This window comes from Monoraphidium neglectum (genome assembly GCF_000611645.1).
Source record: "Monoraphidium neglectum strain SAG 48.87 unplaced genomic scaffold scaffold00633, whole genome shotgun sequence".
NCBI classification, from domain to species: domain Eukaryota; kingdom Viridiplantae; phylum Chlorophyta; class Chlorophyceae; order Sphaeropleales; family Selenastraceae; genus Monoraphidium; species Monoraphidium neglectum.
The window spans coordinates 350-17,612 of NW_014012995.1; the positions used below are offsets into that span (position 1 = coordinate 350).

Consider the following 17,263-nt stretch of genomic DNA (forward strand, 5'->3'; position numbering starts at 1 on the left):
GTTGCAGAGAAGGGAGCGAAATGATCTTCTTGTCCTTGGGCAGCAGAAAACAGGGATGCAACAACCAGGGTCCTGCCAGGGCCCCCCTGGAATCGCCCAAAACAACACAATCACACGGCGGGGTTCCGCGCCCTGCCGCCCTTGCTGCCGGCGCACCCCAATGTTGACGGCCCATCCGCGCTCGGCCGCCAGCGCTGCCGCCAGCACCGTGCCCGCCACATGAGTCCGCTGGAGGGGAGGGGCGGGGGCAAGGAGCGCTCGAGGTAAGCAGGCAGGTGCGCCGTCGTCAAAGACAGTGCTGTACGCGCTGCTTCGCAGCCCGTTGCGCAGCGTGTGGTGCGGGAGGCAAAGCGCAGGATCACCTGTGACGTGCCCAGGCTGCCGGGTCCGTGAGTGTGCGTGCGTGCCGCATTATGGGAGAGCCGCAGTACCAAGAGCTGCAACTCCGACCGCCCGCCGTCTGTGAGCCCTCACCATGCCGGCCATGACTTTCTTGTCCACCACGGCTGCTGGCAGCAGTGCCAGTGGGGCCAGCTCCAAAACCTGATGGAGGGTGCAGGGGTCGGGGTTCCGAGCATCGGCACAGGCGCTGCACGGCGCATCACCTCAAGTGAACGGCGCGCTCGCGGGCGTTGGGTGCGCAGAGCGACACCCAGCAGGCGCCCGACCTGCAGCTGCTTGAGCCCTCTGATGGAATGCGCAAGGACGCCCCTTGAGGCGGCGCTGACGGCGCCCTGAAGACAGCCAGATGCTGGTGCGGAGCAACCACCCAACAGGCGCTCAAGCCCTGACCACGCACCCCCATGCGCTGCAATTGTGCAATCCAGACTCCTGCACACAATCACAATTGCTAGAAAAACTCGCATGTGGCACGCATGCACGCGCGCATGTGCAAAAAGTGCGCACCTCGGCCGCCTTTTTGCTGCTGGAACGCAGCCGAGCCAGGTAGGCTCCCGAGTGGACATCCAGCAGCAGCTGCTCCGGCGCCTCTGTCGGTGTCACCAACTGCCGGTGCGGGTCGCTGATGATGCCGCGCCGCTGAAGCCCGTCGACGACCTGCCAGGGTGACATGCGTGTTTGCGGGGGTAAGGGGGACGGCCCAAAATCCAGCTGCTCAAGTCTTGTGGCGTTTAATACTCTCTGCATCAGCAGTGCGTCGGTGGCGCTGGTGCATGCACCGAATGAGAGAGGGCGGACTGGCGCGGCTTGCGGCTCACCCTTCGAAACTTGCAAGCGTCAAAGGGGTGCAGCTTCTCTATGCCAAACAGCGAAATGTTATACGCCTGGTGGGGGCGCGGCGAGGAGAGACGGGTGTTTCTGCGCAAGCAGCCGGCGCTGCGTGTGATTGAAGCCACAGCTGCAGCAGCGCCTTGCAGCAACAGCGTCACCGCCACCTACCCCAAAAAAGAGGGCTCGCGGCTTTACAAACAGCGCGAATGACCTTCTGGCAGCAAGGGGTCTGCTGCGGGGCGCGCCTGTGCCCCGCCACGCCCACCTCGCTGTACACGATGGGCAGCTGCGCGGCGCCTGGCCAGGTGGCGCAGCAGTCTGCATAGTGGCGAGACAACGTCGAGCCCAGCCCTGGTGACGCAACCGCGGCCGCCCCGGCCATCAAACTCCTGCTGCTGCTGGTGCAGATACTGCTACTACGTCTGCTGCTGCTCCTTTGGTTTCTGGTGCAGCTGCAGGTGCGGCTACTGCTCCTGCTGCTGTAGCTGCTAGCGCCAGATGTGCCGCGTGGTGGTTGGTGCGCTGAGTGCCTGAGATACAGCGCCCGGTGTGCTACTGCGTGGTGCGTGGTATGCAGTCGCGCCACACTCATAACAGAAACGGAATTCACCTCAGCTCGCACTGAGTGAACAGCATGGCCGACGTGATAAGATCAGCCGCGTGATGGTCGATCTGGCGTTTACGCGTACCGTTTGAAAGTGAGTATAGTTTGCAAGGAATTGACCACCCACTTCAAAACAGGTGCAATCGCTTATTGGTATCGTGCATTGGCAACATGTGTGCTGTCTCGCCGAGACAGCTGCGACGTCAAGGTTTGGCCGCTAGCGTCTGCGAGCAAGGCGTTCAGTTCAATGATCAAATGTGTTTTCAAATCAAAGTATACCTCAACTACCTTGGAGTCGTAGTCGGCCGTCACCGTCTCACCGGGGATCCGAAGGAACAAGTGCGGCAAGCAGCAGAGTGCATAAAGAGAGTGGGGTATCCCTGCCCGTAACCTTTGTGTTTTAGTAATGGTGCCAGCAACTCCATCACCTCCAGAAAGCACGTTGCAAGGGGGGTCAACCTATTGTTGACTGCGCTTGCAACATGGGCTTCGTGATCCATGGCGCCTGGCTGCAAAGAGCAGGATTCAACCTTCTTAGAATAGGTGTGACCGGAGCAACCACGCACCGGCATGTGCCCCGGCACGCCGTTTGTTCGGCCAGACAGCACGCTGGGGAAAGTGCGCATGGGTGCGGCCCAACGGCAACTTTTCCCCTGCATAATGTGAAGCGTACCGTTCGACTGCACAAGCTGCACTAAGTGACATCTCTGCTATCCTGTAATGTCAAAAGCACGCATGCCTGATGTTCCCTTTCCGGCTGGCCTAAATCTGGTCCCCTGGGCCAAGCCAGCAACCCAGGGCATGCACGAGCAGGGCAAGAGCACGGATCAGAATCGGCCCCTAGATAACAAGCCACCCCTGACTGTCCACCTCCTCAACAGCATAGAACCACAATTTACAACCCCAATGCATCTTCACATGCACTTTGTTCGCTCGCGGCGAGTATTGCAGGGCAATGGTCTGCAGCGAGTGCCATTCGTGCTGTTTTTATACTGCTGTGGAACACACGATCGACAGCCGGTCCTCACTGTGCGTGGGCATATCAAGTATTGCAGGGAGCCGTGACTTTACACTTTTCCCGGCACACGAAAACAACTGCAGCTCATGTCGGAAAACCTGCGGACGTCCCCGCGATCTCCCTCGCCAGCTCGCTTTGACTAGTTCTCCAACACCTTCGTCGATACTTTGAACTTAGCTGGCAACGCCTTGAGGCTCCCGGCCACTTGCCAGATCAGCCTCACCGCAGTTGCTCAGTTGCCTCGCCAGGATGCTCGCTGCTGCCAGGTACGGGCTTGTGTAGTCGCTGTCTGTTCACATTACGAGACCAGCCGTGGAGGCCTGAGCGTCTTCGCTCGCGAGCGGCGCAACGGGCTTGCTGGCAACGATCGCTCTCTGCTTCTATTTGCAGGACGACCGCCACCCGCCCCGCCGCCGGCGCAAGCCGCGCCCGCGTGGTCCAGGTCAACGCCGTGGCACAGCCTAAGCACAAGCGCGCCGCGGGGAAGGCGCCGCAGGCGTCGAGCAGCAGCGGCGCCGCCAGCAAGGCTAGCGGCGCCAGCAAGGAGGAGAGTCGCAAGGCGCGTGCAGCGGCGTACTCCACGTGGCAGGTGCGCACCGCCTTATCAGCCCCGCGATGATGATCCGGCTCCATGCAGAAGCCTCAGCAGGCATGATGCCCTAGAAGCCCTGCCAGGGCCACCAGCGCTCTGACGGCCCGCCTCAGGGCCGCCTCGCACCCTGTAAACCCCGGTTGCCTGCCGCCGCTACCCACCTCTATACTTGCACCCCCTTGCCCCTCTCAGGCGATGGCGAAGCACGCCTCAACGTCATCTGCGACCCCCTCGGGCTTCGACGAGTCTATGATGTGAAAGGGCTCACACCTAGTCAGGTAGCTGGCTGCAGGCGGCTGGCCGCCGAAGCCAAGCATGCGGTGTGTTGAGGTGCCCTGGCCCGACACCTGCCTGCTGGCCGCCTCCTCGTAGAGACACACCGTGCCCTCGCACGACGCAAGGGCGCTCGGCTCGCGCGGCTGTCAATGTGCCGGTGACGTCGTCCACTGGGCTGAATTTTTTGCACGCCAGATCGCCGCACATGCGGCGACGGCGCATGTAGTTGTGTTTATTTACTGCGAAAACAGCTGTGCTGAAAATCATCCAGTGCACAAGCCGACATGATGACACATGGGAGGCATGAATCGTTCGAGCGCACAAAAACACACACGTTGCGCCCCTCCCATTCTTACACCTCACCTGCGCTTTGCCGCTGCGTGCCACGCCGAGCCGGGCTTGATCCACATATGGCGCGCAAATCGCGTACAGTTTTGCTGTTGCCTCCCTGCGGCAAACGTTATCCGCCGCAGCTGCAGAGTTCGATGGGTGCGAGCGGGGCAAAAACCCCATGGCTTGCTGTATATTGGCATTGCCACCTGCGATGTCAGCTTTCATACATCTGCATCGTAACTGTACCACGGAGCACTTGCACAGAGGGCACAGGGGAGTGTTGGCGGCCGCGGTGAAGCCGGGGTGTGGGGGTGTCAGATGCCAGGACTTGTGTCAGACCCAGTCAGGCAGCGGTGCCAGCAATGACGCAACGCCTTTCGCAGGGCACAGAACAAGCCGCTTGGACCAGCGTGGGCCCCTGTGACGTCATGGGCTTCTCATGTTTTGGTCCTGTGGGTGAGGTGTCCCTGCGCAGCAATGACCGGTGAGACAGTTCCCCAGGCCCACGCGTCACCCACTCAGCTGTTGCGACCAATGTTTGACTGTTGACCCCTATTCTTGCTGTCTTGGACCCTGTCGCAACCCCCTCCCCACCGCTGTACGTGCGCCCACCGCACCCTGCTGCACGCACCTGATAACCCAGTGCCCTTCACTGCTGTTCGCCTTCATCCATGAATCCAACCACTCCGCCACGCGGAAGCACACCTGGTTTGCTGTTGCCCCTGTCATCTCACCACCCTCCCCTCCTTCTTGTCGTAACACATCCTGTCTCTGTTGAACCACACAAATGATCGGAGTGCCCGCGCACCGGTCACTGGTTACAACAGAGCTGCATAGTGATGTGCACCATGGCCGTGTGATCACACGTCAGAACAAAACAAAACTTTGCAATTTTTAACCCAGTAGTTCTGCAGCAGCTCAGCAAGAGCTATGGCGTTTAGACCTCCTGCGAGGACGTCGCTGCAGCGTGGCACAGCGGGTTCTCGTACAGCCTCTGTGGCTGCTAGGCGCCTGGTTGTGCCGCGTGTCTCGCTGCTGGACGCCATTGTCAAGCCGATCACCACCAGCGGCCAGGTATGCGCGCTGCGACTGCAGCGTGTGATGCATGTCGAGGACGCAGCCCTCAGTGCCGGCTATACACAGCTCCCCATGTGCCGTCAGCGTACCCCAGGACGCTGGTGAACTGCTTGCGTGGCGCCTGCAGCGGGCGCCTTGGGTGCAGCGGGCGATCATTCAATGCGGCTCTGGTGAACCCTCCCCGAAGCTGTGCCGGGGGCCTGCCCGAACAGCAGCGCCCCTGCGCCCACGCGACCCTCAGATCGATGACCTGAAGAAGGGCATCGCCACGTTCTACGATGAGAGCTCTGGGCTGTGGGAGGAGGTCTGGGGGGAGCACATGCACCACGGTGAGCCTGGGCGTGGCAGCGGCAGCGGTCGCGCATCAACGGCGGCCGCTCTCGCTAGCTCCGGGTAGCGCCGATCGGCGTCCTGGAGGGAAAATCAGAGCAATGGTCCTGCGATACGGGAAGTGCCTGTATTTAGTGATAAGCACACCATGACTAGGCAGGCATGCCCAGGCACGCCGCACTGCCATCATGGTCGCGCCTCCGCGGCTCCCCTCCCAAACGCCACGCTGCAGGCTACTATCCGGCTGGCGGCGCTCCCAAGTCCAACCAGCAGGCGCAGATTGATATGATAGAGGAGACGCTTTCTTGGGCCGGCGTGGACACGCCACCCAAGACGGTGGGTGCGGCAGGAGAGGGGTGTTTGTGACCAGTGTGGCAAGGCCACAGAGGGGGGCCGGGGGCCTAGCTCTGGGGCAACTGCAAATCGCAAGTGTTGGGCGGTATGTGTGTGTGTGTGTGTGTGTGTATGTGTGCGTGTGTGTGTGTGTGTGTGTGTGTGCAAGCGTGTGGGTCTGATCGGACGGCAGAGAGCTGTGGTAACCTCGTGTGGACGATGCTCACCAGGGTCGCGCATCAAAGTTGCAGGCGCGTCTCAAGCCGCATCCTGCGCTCTGGCCGCGCGCAGATGGTGGACGTCGGCTGCGGCATCGGCGGCAGCAGCCGCCACATAGCCCGGAAGTATGGCTGCACGGCAAAGGGCATCACGCTCAGCCCCGTGCAGGCGGCGCGCGCCAACGCGATCAGCGAAAAGGCGGGCCTTGGGGACAAGTGCTCCTTCCAGGTGGGTCCACTGCGCGGAGCGGGGCCTGATTTTGGCGGGCTCGCGGGCGCAGTGGTGGGCTGGCCCTGCTACAGATACAGTCTGCCGGGCACGCCTCAGCGTCCCGGCGGCCGGGTGGTGCGTCGTGCGGCTGTTGCTGCTGCATTGGCCAAGCTATCTGGGTGTGTGGGCGCAATTAACCTTCGGCGACATCCCATGCGCGCGCGCTCCCTTGCGATTACAGACACAGAAACACACACACACACACACCTAATGACGGTGCGCGCGTGCTCTCCCACAATCCACGCACCATTAACCTGACATGCGCCCTGCAGGTCGCGGACGCCCTGCACCAGCCCTTTGACGACGGCAGCTTCGACCTGGTCTGGTCGCTCGAGAGCGGAGAGCACATGCCCAACAAGCCGTGAGCCTTCCCCTGCAGCATCCCCGTGCTGCCAAGTGCTGCTGGTACCCTGTGCCGCCCCGACCGCGGCGCGGCATGCAGCCCTTTGATTGCCCAGATGCACTTGGTGGGCTGGCGCATTAACTGGCCTCATGCGCGCACAGGCAAGGCTCACCTACTCGGGCACCAGCTTTTTGCGCCTGTCGGCTGGCCTCCCCCACTTGAACGCGCCCGCCCGGCCGCCGCCACCCCGCGCGCCGACCCTCGCGCCACCTTGAATCCTGCCAGGCAATTCGTGCGGGAGCTGGCGCGCGTCTGTGCCCCCGGCGGCCGCGTCATCATTGTCACCTGGTGCCACCGCGTCCTGCAGCCCGGGGAGGAGCGGCTCAACGCCGAGGAGCTGGTGGGGGCCCTGCTGGTTGGGGCAAAGGGGGCAGGGTAGTGTGTGACGGGGCGAATGAATCATCTTGTAAGATGGGCAGCAGGGGTGTGTCGGGGGGCCGGCTGGGGTCTCGTCGGGTTGTGGCCCGGCAAGATCATGACAGGCAGCGTGCTGCGTCTGCTTCTGGGCGGCTGCGTTAGGGCAAACCACCTGGGTAGGCAGGTCGCCATGGGCAGCGTCAGCGCCCAGAACGTGGGCTACTCACCCCTAGAGGGATGGCCCTGCACCCTCTGCGGACGGGCCACCCTCCACCGCCCCCCTATGATCGGGCCACGCCCCCCCCCCCCGCAGTCCCTGCTGGACCGCATCTGCGAGGCATACTACCTGCCCGCCTGGTGCAGCATCGCCGACTACCAGCGCCTGTTCGGTGGGCGCCTGCGTCTCCCTTGCGCGCCCCGTGCGACCGCGGCGCCTGGTTGCTGGTGGATGGAAGCCGTGTGGGCGCACGAGCGCGCGCCTGTTGCCATCGCGACTGCGTTGGGGTCTGCACCGATGCTTCGAGCCGAAACCGTCGCCTGCACGCCCGCGTGTCCTGCCAGCCTGCCTGGCTTGATGTCATCCTACGTGTACATCATTCACATCCGTCCTTTCCATAATTCGGCGGCCCGTAGAGGCGGAGGGGCTGGTTGACGTGAAGACAGCCGACTGGTCCAACGAGGTGGCGCCCTTCTGGACGGAGGTCATCCGCAGCGCCCTCACCACAAAGGTGCGGCCGCGGCGGCGCGCATGCACGTGCGAGCACCGCACCCGGGCGGCTGGACACCGGTGCAGGATGCGCGGGATTCGCGCTTTGTGCTGGCGGAAGCCGGTTCGGTCCTGCTGCAGCGGCGGCGCCCGCCATTTCCCTGCCAGATGGGCCGTTGGTTGGCCCCCAAGGGGCATGCAGCAGCCACCCAGTCCACCCCCTGCCGCGTGGCCACTGCAGGGGATTGCTGGACTGTTCAAGGCCGGCTGGACGACCATCAAGGGGGCGCTTGTGATGCCCCTGATGGCGCAGGTGCGCTGTGGCGCCGTGTAGCGGCGCCATGGGCGGCCACCCATCGGCATCGCGGCTCGCAAGAGTGTTGTGACGCACCTCTTGCGAAGGAGCAGCGGCCCCCTGATGCGCATGTCCGACGGCGGGGCGACATGATAACATGCCCGCTTGTCAACCCTTCCAGTCCCGGCCCAACCGCCGACCCTCCCGCCTCACTCACCCTCCCACCAAAATGTGTCCATGGGCACTGCAGGGCTTCAGGATGGGCCTTGTCAAGTTCGTGCTGATCACAGCCAAGAAGCCTGAATGAACAATGTGCAATCGGTGTGAAACCGCTGGCTCGCATTCGAAGGGAATTCCCTCGGGCCGCGGCAGCCTCTGTGGGCTGCAGCAGGCAACGCAGGCGCAACCCTCCGCAGCACAGCGACGCAGAGGCTCCGTGCCAACCGTCACATTATGCCGGCCTGCATCCTGCAAGCACTGGTCGGCTGTTCAAAAACGACCTTGCAATGCACCCTCTCTTCGTGCTGACCTGCGCACCGCTGGCTTTGCCATTCGGGACCCGTGAACTTGTGACCGGGCAGATTGTAAAACATGGCATGGAGTAGCTTGAGCACACACACTTGCAAGTGCGCCGAGGCAGCGGCCTTGTTGTGGGCATCAGCTTAGTGTCATCAGTGCCTGAATCACGTCGTGACCAGAGAGTTGGGGTGACGCCAAACGAAAGCTGACCCGCCCAGACCCTGGCACGGGTGAGGCGGGCTGCTGAAAGGTGGGGTTGCACACAAAACGGTGGGGATTATTCAGGTGTCTCATCTTGCTCTGTCGTCACCTGCATTTTCTTAGTGCTATTGGAAAGCAGCCTTACAAGCTTCTGGCAAGGGGATGGGCACGCGGCCAGTTCGGGCTTGGGTCCCAGAACAACGCAAGGCATCAACACGATGACAGCAACGTGTGCAAAAGCAGCGCAGGACAGTTTTTAGGCCTTTGTGGTGTTTAGACCCAGGATATTGTTGGTTCATTTGACAAGATGGGGCGCTCCCACCTCCTGTCTGAACCTTGTCACAGCTTTTTTGCGGGAGCCGTAGGGCCCGCGAATAAGATGGTCGGTCCTGACCATGCCAGCAATGTCCACATGCACCAACTCGCAGCTGGCTGCTCCATGCAGCTTCGCACTCGGCGGATAGCAAACATGCTGGGTGCTTGCAATAAAGCTAGTCCAATCAGCGTGGCGTTGCTGGGCCGCCAGGACTTGCCACTGCAGTGTGTCTACATGCGGTAGTGCAGGTGTCACAAGCCTGCCTGTCCCGTGTGCCTTGCGGTGGCACCCCATGCCAACCTGTGCCTTGTATTCGCGCACAAGGTTGCCTACCATGCTCGTCCGATCAATACTCAGTGTCATAGGGATGTTTCACCTGGTGTGGATGCGTGCACTCACGATACACTTGGCGCTGCATTCGTTAGTAAACGGACCTCATGGCATCGATGGTCTGACGCTTTCCTGGACCACCAACCAGTCACAGCGCGACAGACACAGCCATTGAAACTTACATGCGCTTGCCTAAAAACACGACTCTGGGACCACCGTGATGGGCGCAACCGATCACGGCTCACATGTCGAGCAGGACCAGCAGGCTGTCTGTCATCAATTCAAGCCCAAGAGCACCTGATAATCTTTTTGGAGGCGTGTCACCCGTGTCGAGTGGCCCAAGTGGAGCAGTCTCGTGAGTGGGCCCGCGTGCGCAACAAGGCTACGAGTTACGTACAGTGCCGACGAAAGGAAGTAACCGCAGTAGAGCTAGAAGACTTGTTAGGCTCACCCTCTGCCGTTTCGAGGGCGGGCCACAGTCCTGACATCCCCGTCTGTGACAAACGCCCCTCCCAAAAAGGGTAGATGTGGCCTCAGACCGACAGCAATCAGCAGTCTTGGGGTAACCCTGATATCTCGCAGCAGCAGGCACCAGAGCAGCGCGGCGGAGGCGCGCCGCATGTTTATCGGATCGCCGCTGCCGCTGCGGCGGCCGCTGCAGGTGTAGATGGCGGAGCTGCTGCGGCCAACGCTGCCGCGACCGTGTATGCATCCCAAAACCCCCAGCCTGAAATTCGCCAGCAGCGGCCGCACACGCAGCGCGGCAGCCCGCATGGGCCGGGCGGGCAGTTGTATGTGGGCCACTTCCAACCGCCCCCCCTGTACCAGCAGCAGCTCGTTCATTACGCCCGGCAGCCGCACCTGCAGCACCACCAAGAGCACCATGGTTACGGTAGCCTGGCCCAGGCACCCGTCAACGGCTACGCGTACTCAGCGCCAGTCATGCCCGTCACAGCCCCTCCTGCATGGCCATCCACCCTGATGGGCCAGCTGCCGCAAGCCGCGCGGCCGGGCCCCCAGCAGCAGCCGTACGGTGGCGCGTATGCGCGCACCCCGCCCACACCGTTTGGGCCCATCAGCAGCGCGGAGCCGCAGCCGGGAGCAAGCGGCAGAGGGGCTGGGGGCGGGACCAGGGGGCGCAGCCGTGGGGGCAGAGGCAGCAGCAGCGCACCGGGGATCCATGGACACGGGCGGAGGTCGAAGCCTGCGGCAGGTGCGTTGGGCGAGGGTTCAAGGTGTGTGGTGCTGCCCGTAGCTTCCATGTACTGGGCAAGCGCCGTGCCAGCTTGGGGCCAAGGCAGCAACGATTGTGCCTGCCCTCGCTTGCGCGCCCTAGGTGAGTGGCATCTGTAAGTGCTGTGGTCTTACTGTGCTCTTACACGGCTTCGCCGACTCACAATTGCAGCGCCGACTTTGCAAACACGATGTTCGATGTCTCGTGCTCCCACCGCAGCCGGAAACGCCGCCGACCCCGCCGTCGACGCGCTGCTGTCATGCGTGCGCCGCACGCCGGCCGGCGGGCCTCTGGACGGCCGGGCGCTGGCGCAGGCGCTCGCCGTCATGGACAGCCGCGGCGTGGCGGCCGCGCTCAAGGAGCTGTCCCGTGGGCAGGCTGGCGGCGCAGCCGCGCGGGAGGTGCGTGGGCGACAATGTATTGCAGCGGCGCGGGCGCTGCCGCACCGCATGCTCGCCTGACCTTGGCCCTGAGTGGTCAGAGGCTAGAGGCTTAGGCACGACCATCCACGACCCCAGCCATCTGGGGGCCCCAGCGTGGCAGGCCGTCAACTTCAGCCCTGCTGCTCTGGTTCTTGTGCCGCCACCGCCTGCCGGCGCCCACCCCCGCCAGGTGTTCGACTGGCTCTGCGCGCTGCCGCCCGCTGACCCGCTGGCACGGCTGTGCGACGTGTACACCTTCACCGGCATGGTGGCGATGTGCGTAGATGGCCAGGAGCTGGCGCGCGCGATGGGGCTGGTGGAGGAGATGCGGGCGCGCGGCATCCAGAGGAATGTGCACACGTACAGGTGCGAGTTTTGCTGGGCGCGAGCCTGCCTTTTGCGTGTGTGTCGATGCCACACAGCAAACGCACAAGGGACATTTCAATGGGCTCACCGACGGCGGTCTGTGCGCCGCCGCTCTCACGCCCATCGCCCCTGCCTATACACAACCGGTGCATCCGCCGCTCAGCGCGCTGATGAATGTTTGCATCAAGTGCGGCCAGCTGCAGCAGGCGCTGAGCGTCTATAGGACCATGCAGGCGGAGGGCTGCACCCCCAATGTGAGCGGGGTCCCGAGCGCGCACAGCGCCGCAGCAATGCGGGCTTGGGCACTGGCAGCCGCTTCGCTGCCGTCCCCAATGACACCCGCGCGAACGTGCTTTGGGCTCGGAGGTGGATTCAGCAGTTGACTGGTGCATGCTTGCAGTCTTTGGTGCAACTTGGTAGTGAGTTGCGTTGGATTGTACTAGGCGAAACATTTACACATACACACACATTGCAACGTGTCCCGCGCTACACATACACACACACACACACACACACACACACACACACACAACATGTGTGATGTACATTTCACCAGGTCGTGACGTTCAACACGCTGATTGACTTATATGGAAAGACTGGCCAGTGGGCTGAGGCGCTGGCCGCGCTGCGGCAGATGGAGGTGCGGCTTGAATTGCGTTAAAGAGGGGGACAAGCCAGGGCCACGGACGGCCGCACCACGGGAGGCGCCTGCCCCTTGCGAGACTCGACTGATCCTCTCAGCGCAACTCTCCATGGGTGCCACGTCCTGCCTGGATCGCCGCACTCGCCCGACCCCTTGCTTCTGCCCCAAACGAACTAACATTTTGTGCACTGCGGTCACCTGCAGGCGGAGGGCATCAAGCCTGTGACGCGCACGTACAACACCCTCATGATCGCCTGCAACGCCAGCGGGCAGTGGCAGGAGGCCCTCGGCGTTTACAACAGTGAGCAGCGGACGCGTGCTGCGTTGCCTGTTGCTCCATGCTATCCTCTTTCCAAGCATTGGCAACCGCTCTTCGCTCGGGTCGCTCTGCCACGTGTACTCGAGGAAGAGCCGCCCGCATCCCACGCTGATCAATGCTGCCCTGTGGCAACCTGCAATGCTGCTGCCCCATTCGGCCGTCAGACACTGCTGCAGCAAGCTGTCGTGATACTCCTTGATATTTCTTGGGGGACGGCTCCACCAATCCCCCGCAAAACCCCGCAGGTATGCTGGCTGCCGGCCACACCCCCAACACGACCACGTACAACGCCCTGATCAGCGCCCACAGCCGCGCCGGCAGCCTGGACCGCGTGATGGAGACGTTCAGCGAGATGGTCAGCCGCGGCTGCGAGCGCAGGTGAAAGGTTGCCGAATTACACAGCGTTGTGAAAGGGGTGGGCAGGCCTGTCTGAGGAGCTGTATGCAGGTGTCGAGGGCCAAGTCCATAATCTGCATGCTGCTTCAACCTAAGAAGATCGACCTGAAGCAAACCAACCCGCATGGACGCCGCAACGCAGCGTGATCACCTACAGTGCGCTCATTAGCGCCTGCGAGAAGGCGGGGCAGTGGCAGGCCGCGCTCGACCTGTTCGAGAGGATGCAGGCCGAGGGCTGCCCCCCGAACGTCATCACCTTCAACAGCATCATCACAGCCTGCGGCCAGGTGGGTGCCGGCTGTCCACGTACCTGCAATCCATCAGCTGCAGTTGCCTGGAAGCATACAACCTGACCACTGAACGTTTTTTTCAGTGATTGTTGTTGCGCATCCGCGTCCACCGTGCCCTTTGGCTGGGCAGGGCAGCGGGCAAGGCTTCAACCCATGGTGTCTTCATCGGAGTGTTCGGGGGCGGGCTGACTGCATCTGCGAGCCCACCCCTCCCGGTGGCCCCAAACCTTCTTGCTGCAGGGCGCCCAGTGGCGGCAGGCGTCGGAGATCTTCTCGCAGATGCAGCGCAGCGGCTTCCGGCCGGACGTGGTCACGTACACCGCCCTCATCTCAGCGTTTGAGCGCGGCGGCGAGTGGCTGCGCGCCCTTGAGGCCTTCAGGCTGGTGAGTGCGCAGTGCTACGCACAGCGTGACGCGATGTTGTGGATGCCAGCGAAGGGCGGTGGGACATCGGGTCTGGTGGCTTTTGAGGCCAACGGGACTGGGGGGGTACTGGTGGCATTCTATGAGTGCGTTGAGTCGCAGCGGTCCTATAAAAGTGAAAGGTTAGGCGCAAACAGCCTCAGATGGGAAGTATGATGGGGAGTCCGCTCCTGTTGATAAGGGATGCGGGCGTGCCCTGTGCACGCTGAGATGATGTGGCGACGCACGATCCCGCGCGGGTCCTTTTTGCAGCGCCTTGCGCCGCCAGCTCTTTGATTACCTGTGGCATGCACGGCTCAAAGCTTGAGGGAGCCTTTACGCACACCCCTGCAAACACGCTGCCGCGGCCCCGACCTTGGACACCTGCAGATGCAGGACAAGGGCTGTGTGCCTGACGCGATACTCTACAGCGCCCTGCTGGACACCCTCTGGGACACCGGCGTCGCCTGGGCGCAGGCCAAGGCCGCGCGCCTGTTCAGGCAGGCGGCCAGGCAGGGGCACTTCAAGAGGCCGCCGGGCCCGTCCGGACAGAAGTGCGAGCTGCCGCTGCAGCAGCTGAGCCCGGGGATGGCGCTGCTGGCGCTGCACTGCTGGCTGGCGGATCTCGGGTGGGCTGGCGGTGTCGGGGGCGGGAGTAGGATGCGCGCGTGCCTGAGTGTGTGTGTGTGTGTGTGTGTGTGTGTGTGTGTGTGTGTGTGTGTGTGTGTGTGTGTGTGTGTGTGTGTGTGTGTGCACGCGCGTGCGCGCGCGTGAATGTGAGTGTGATTGTGCATGTGCAAACGTGGGCGCACGTGTGGCATGTCCAGGGATCTGAGGCTCCAGCAATCAATCCATCGGCGCATGCCAGCGGCGCCCGAGGCCAGCTGCCAGCTGCCAGGCAGCCGCACGACAGCAGCACGCCGCACCCCCTGGCGCTATGCATGACGGCGACGCCCGCCTCAACGACGTCATCCCACCTGACACGCGCGCGCGCGCGCCTCTTCTTCACTGCCGCAGGGCCCTGGCCGAGGCAGGCGGCGCCGCGGCGCTGCCCGCGGCCCTCAGCATCTCCCTCGGCCGCCCGCGCCAGCGCGACGCCGCGGCGTCCGCCCTGCGCGACAGCGTGTACGCACTGCTGCGGAGCTACGGCAGGTGCGGCCCAGGCTTCCTGTTTCGGCGCCTGGGCGGTGCCTGCGAGCGGGGCGTCGAGCGTGATTGCTGCTTCTAAGTGTCGCGCTCGTTTCTGGGGCGCAGCGCGTGCAGTGCTAACGCAATGTCTTTTCAGGCAATGTCTGCTCAGGCAGTGTCTGCTCAGGCACTCGTGGGTGGGGCCCTAGTGCCGGGTGTAGACCGTTCCTATGCCTCAAGAAATGCTGGGACTGTACCCTACGCGTCGTTTTCAATTTCGTCCCTGCAGCCCGTTCGCGCCGACGTCGGGCGACGGCCTGCCGGCGCCATCGAGCGGAGCGAGCGGCAGCAGCAGCGCCGGCGGCAGCCCCAGCCGCGCTGAAGGGGGCGGCGGCGGCGGCGGCGGGCAGGCCAGGGGTGCGGGGGCGCCTGGCACCTGGACAAGGCTCGAGGCGTCGGGGCCGGCGGTGGCGGCGTGGGTCTTGCAGGTGCGATGGCGTGGGGTGTCTGTGAGACTGGTTTGAATATCGCAAAGTGCACCAGGGCTGGCACGACGTACGTGGCGCGCGCACTCACATGCATAGCGCCACGACACAGCCAAACAGTTGTCCCCAAGGGCTTGGGTCTGGTGCGGGCCGAAGCTTCCCGACCTGTGCTTCCTACAACACACCCACACCCAACCAGCCACCCAAATCCCGCCTCCCCCCCCACACACACACACATTTCCTCTCACTATCCCACACATGCACACATACACACACGCACATTCCCTCGCACGGGCGCATTCTCTCTCCGCCACTCCCAGGAAAACGTGCGCCACGCGGTCGACAAGTACGCACCCGCCCCCCTCCCCGCCGCGCCCCCCGGCGCCCATGCTTCCGCCGCCGCCGCCGCCGCGAGCGCCTGCCCAGATTTCGACGGCGCCGACGACGCCGTCGCGGCGTCCGAGGCGGAGGCCGGGGAGGATCTGGTACAGATTTCGCGCGAGCGCGCGGCCGAGGGCCGCAGCCGCGACGCGTTCGCCGCCGTTGCGCACTTCGAGAAGACGCGCTGCCTCAGCGTGCAGCGCATGGGGCCGGGCTACCTTGCAGCGCGGCCGGGGGTCGCGCGGGGCGCGGCGGCGGCGGCTCGGGCGGCGGGGGCGGAGGCGGGGGCGGCGCACGACGCGGTGCTGCTACTGGACCGCGCGGCCAGCACGGGGGCGCCGGTGCGTGCTAGCGGGCGGGCAGTGTGTGTGTGTGTGTGTGTGTGTGTGTGTGGGTGGGTGGGTAAGTGTGTGTGTGTGTGTTCGCATATGTGTGTTCAAGCAGGATGTTTGTCCAAGGGTTTCCAGCTATGTTCAAGCTCTAACAACCACGTGCCAGCCGACATGAGTCTGTCATCTTCTGCGCGTGTGTGTCCGCTCAGTAACCATCAGGCTCGAGAAGCCCTGCATGCTCAAACGCCAGTGTGCCCCTCTTCCTCTTCACTGGTCGCAGCTCGAGGGTCCTGGGTTCCCTGCCTTGACGGCCGCGTGCCTCTACCTCGTCGCGTCCACAACCTCGGACGGCAGCCGCACGTCCAAGGCCCACGCCCCCACCGCGGCCCAGGTGGCCGAGGCGGCGGGAGTGGAGGAAGGGGCGCTTGTCCAGGCGGAGGCGGTGGTGAGGGCGGCGCTCCAGGTGGGTGCGCGCGGCAGCCTGGCGGTGTCCCGCTGCCCGACCCCTGCAATTTGCTCCACACTGGGTGTCTCGTCACCCCCGCGCTTCGCACGCTCCATGGGGTTCTCCCTCGGACAGTTGTGCCTCACGCCAGCTGCCGTCAAACTGGGCCCCCCTGCCAGTCTCCCAAGCTAGCACACACTCAGTCCCTCCCTTCAAGAAGGCCACAATCAGCAGCCGCACCCCTGACTCAACCCTCATCCGCTCGAACTCTCTGTTTTGCCCCAACAGAGCCCCGATTTCCCCTATGGCGATCTGGAGGCCATCTCGGCGCTGCGCTGCCTCACCCTCTACTGCGACCGGCTTGCCGGGCCGGAGCCCGCGCGCCTAGACACACATGACGGTCACGGCGGGGAGGTGCGCCTTTAACCCACCGCCCGGCTGCGCGCAGCTCTTGCCCATGCCTGTCACGGCCTGGCCGGGTCCGCTCTGCTGCCTGCTTTGGAGAGCGCGCTCTGCCGCTTGGCGTGCGATTCCACACCCCCTTCTTCCCACCTGACTCGACCCGTTTCCCGCGTGCCAACACTCGCCATGCTGCCGCCTCGCACCGGCCGCCCAAAACCGACGACCCACACCGCAGCGCGCACGGCAGATCGTCTGCGCCGCCCTGGAGGACCCCGAATTCTTGAACTACCGCCCCTCCATCACCGCGGCCGCCGCCGTGTACGTGGCGCGCATGCAGCTGGGCCGCCTGCCCTACTGGCCGACCGCGCTGAGCGCGCTGACAGGCTACAGCGACGGCTGCACGCCGGAGCTCGCGGCCGCGATCCGCGGTGCGCAGCGCCTAGCGAGGGCGCCGGCCGGGGCGCCGGGCGCGCTCGGGGCGCCGTCCTCCCCCGTCAGCGGCGGCGGCGGCGGCAGGGGCCGCGCCGGCGGCGGGGCGGGGGCCGGTGGCGGGGCAGCCGCCGAGGCGGGGGGCCCGACGGCCGGTCCTGGGCGTGACGGGGCGTGAGC

At 64.1% G+C, this 17,263-nt stretch overlaps 3 protein-coding genes across 3 annotated transcripts; all 3 read left to right on the forward strand.

Annotated features, from left to right (window-relative positions):
- Nucleotides 1-3,101: 3,101 nt before the first annotated feature.
- MNEG_4527 (hypothetical protein) lies at nt 3,102-3,702 on the forward strand (the record flags this gene model as incomplete). The annotated part of the gene is made up of 3 exons (XM_014046994.1): nt 3,102-3,118; nt 3,243-3,441; nt 3,637-3,702. 3 exons carry the CDS (start codon nt 3,102-3,104, stop codon nt 3,700-3,702), a joined length of 282 nt encoding a protein of 93 aa, XP_013902448.1.
- A 1,281-nt stretch (nt 3,703-4,983) lies between these two features.
- On the forward strand, nt 4,984-8,350 carry MNEG_4528 (Methyltransferase type 11; the record flags this gene model as incomplete). Its single annotated transcript, XM_014046995.1, has 10 exons — nt 4,984-5,127; nt 5,372-5,459; nt 5,693-5,796; nt 6,085-6,240; nt 6,555-6,643; nt 6,911-7,040; nt 7,356-7,431; nt 7,676-7,770; nt 7,990-8,061; nt 8,294-8,350. 10 exons carry the CDS (start codon nt 4,984-4,986, stop codon nt 8,348-8,350), a joined length of 1,011 nt encoding a protein of 336 aa, XP_013902449.1.
- A 2,490-nt stretch (nt 8,351-10,840) lies between these two features.
- On the forward strand, nt 10,841-17,261 carry MNEG_4529 (Pentatricopeptide repeat-containing protein; the record flags this gene model as incomplete). The annotated part of the gene is made up of 15 exons (XM_014046996.1): nt 10,841-11,044; nt 11,256-11,431; nt 11,595-11,685; nt 11,988-12,071; nt 12,279-12,375; nt 12,639-12,771; nt 12,932-13,076; nt 13,320-13,463; nt 13,872-14,110; nt 14,499-14,633; nt 14,899-15,097; nt 15,415-15,816; nt 16,088-16,270; nt 16,541-16,666; nt 16,890-17,261. 15 exons carry the CDS (start codon nt 10,841-10,843, stop codon nt 17,259-17,261), a joined length of 2,730 nt encoding a protein of 909 aa, XP_013902450.1.
- Nucleotides 17,262-17,263: the final 2 nt, after the last annotated feature.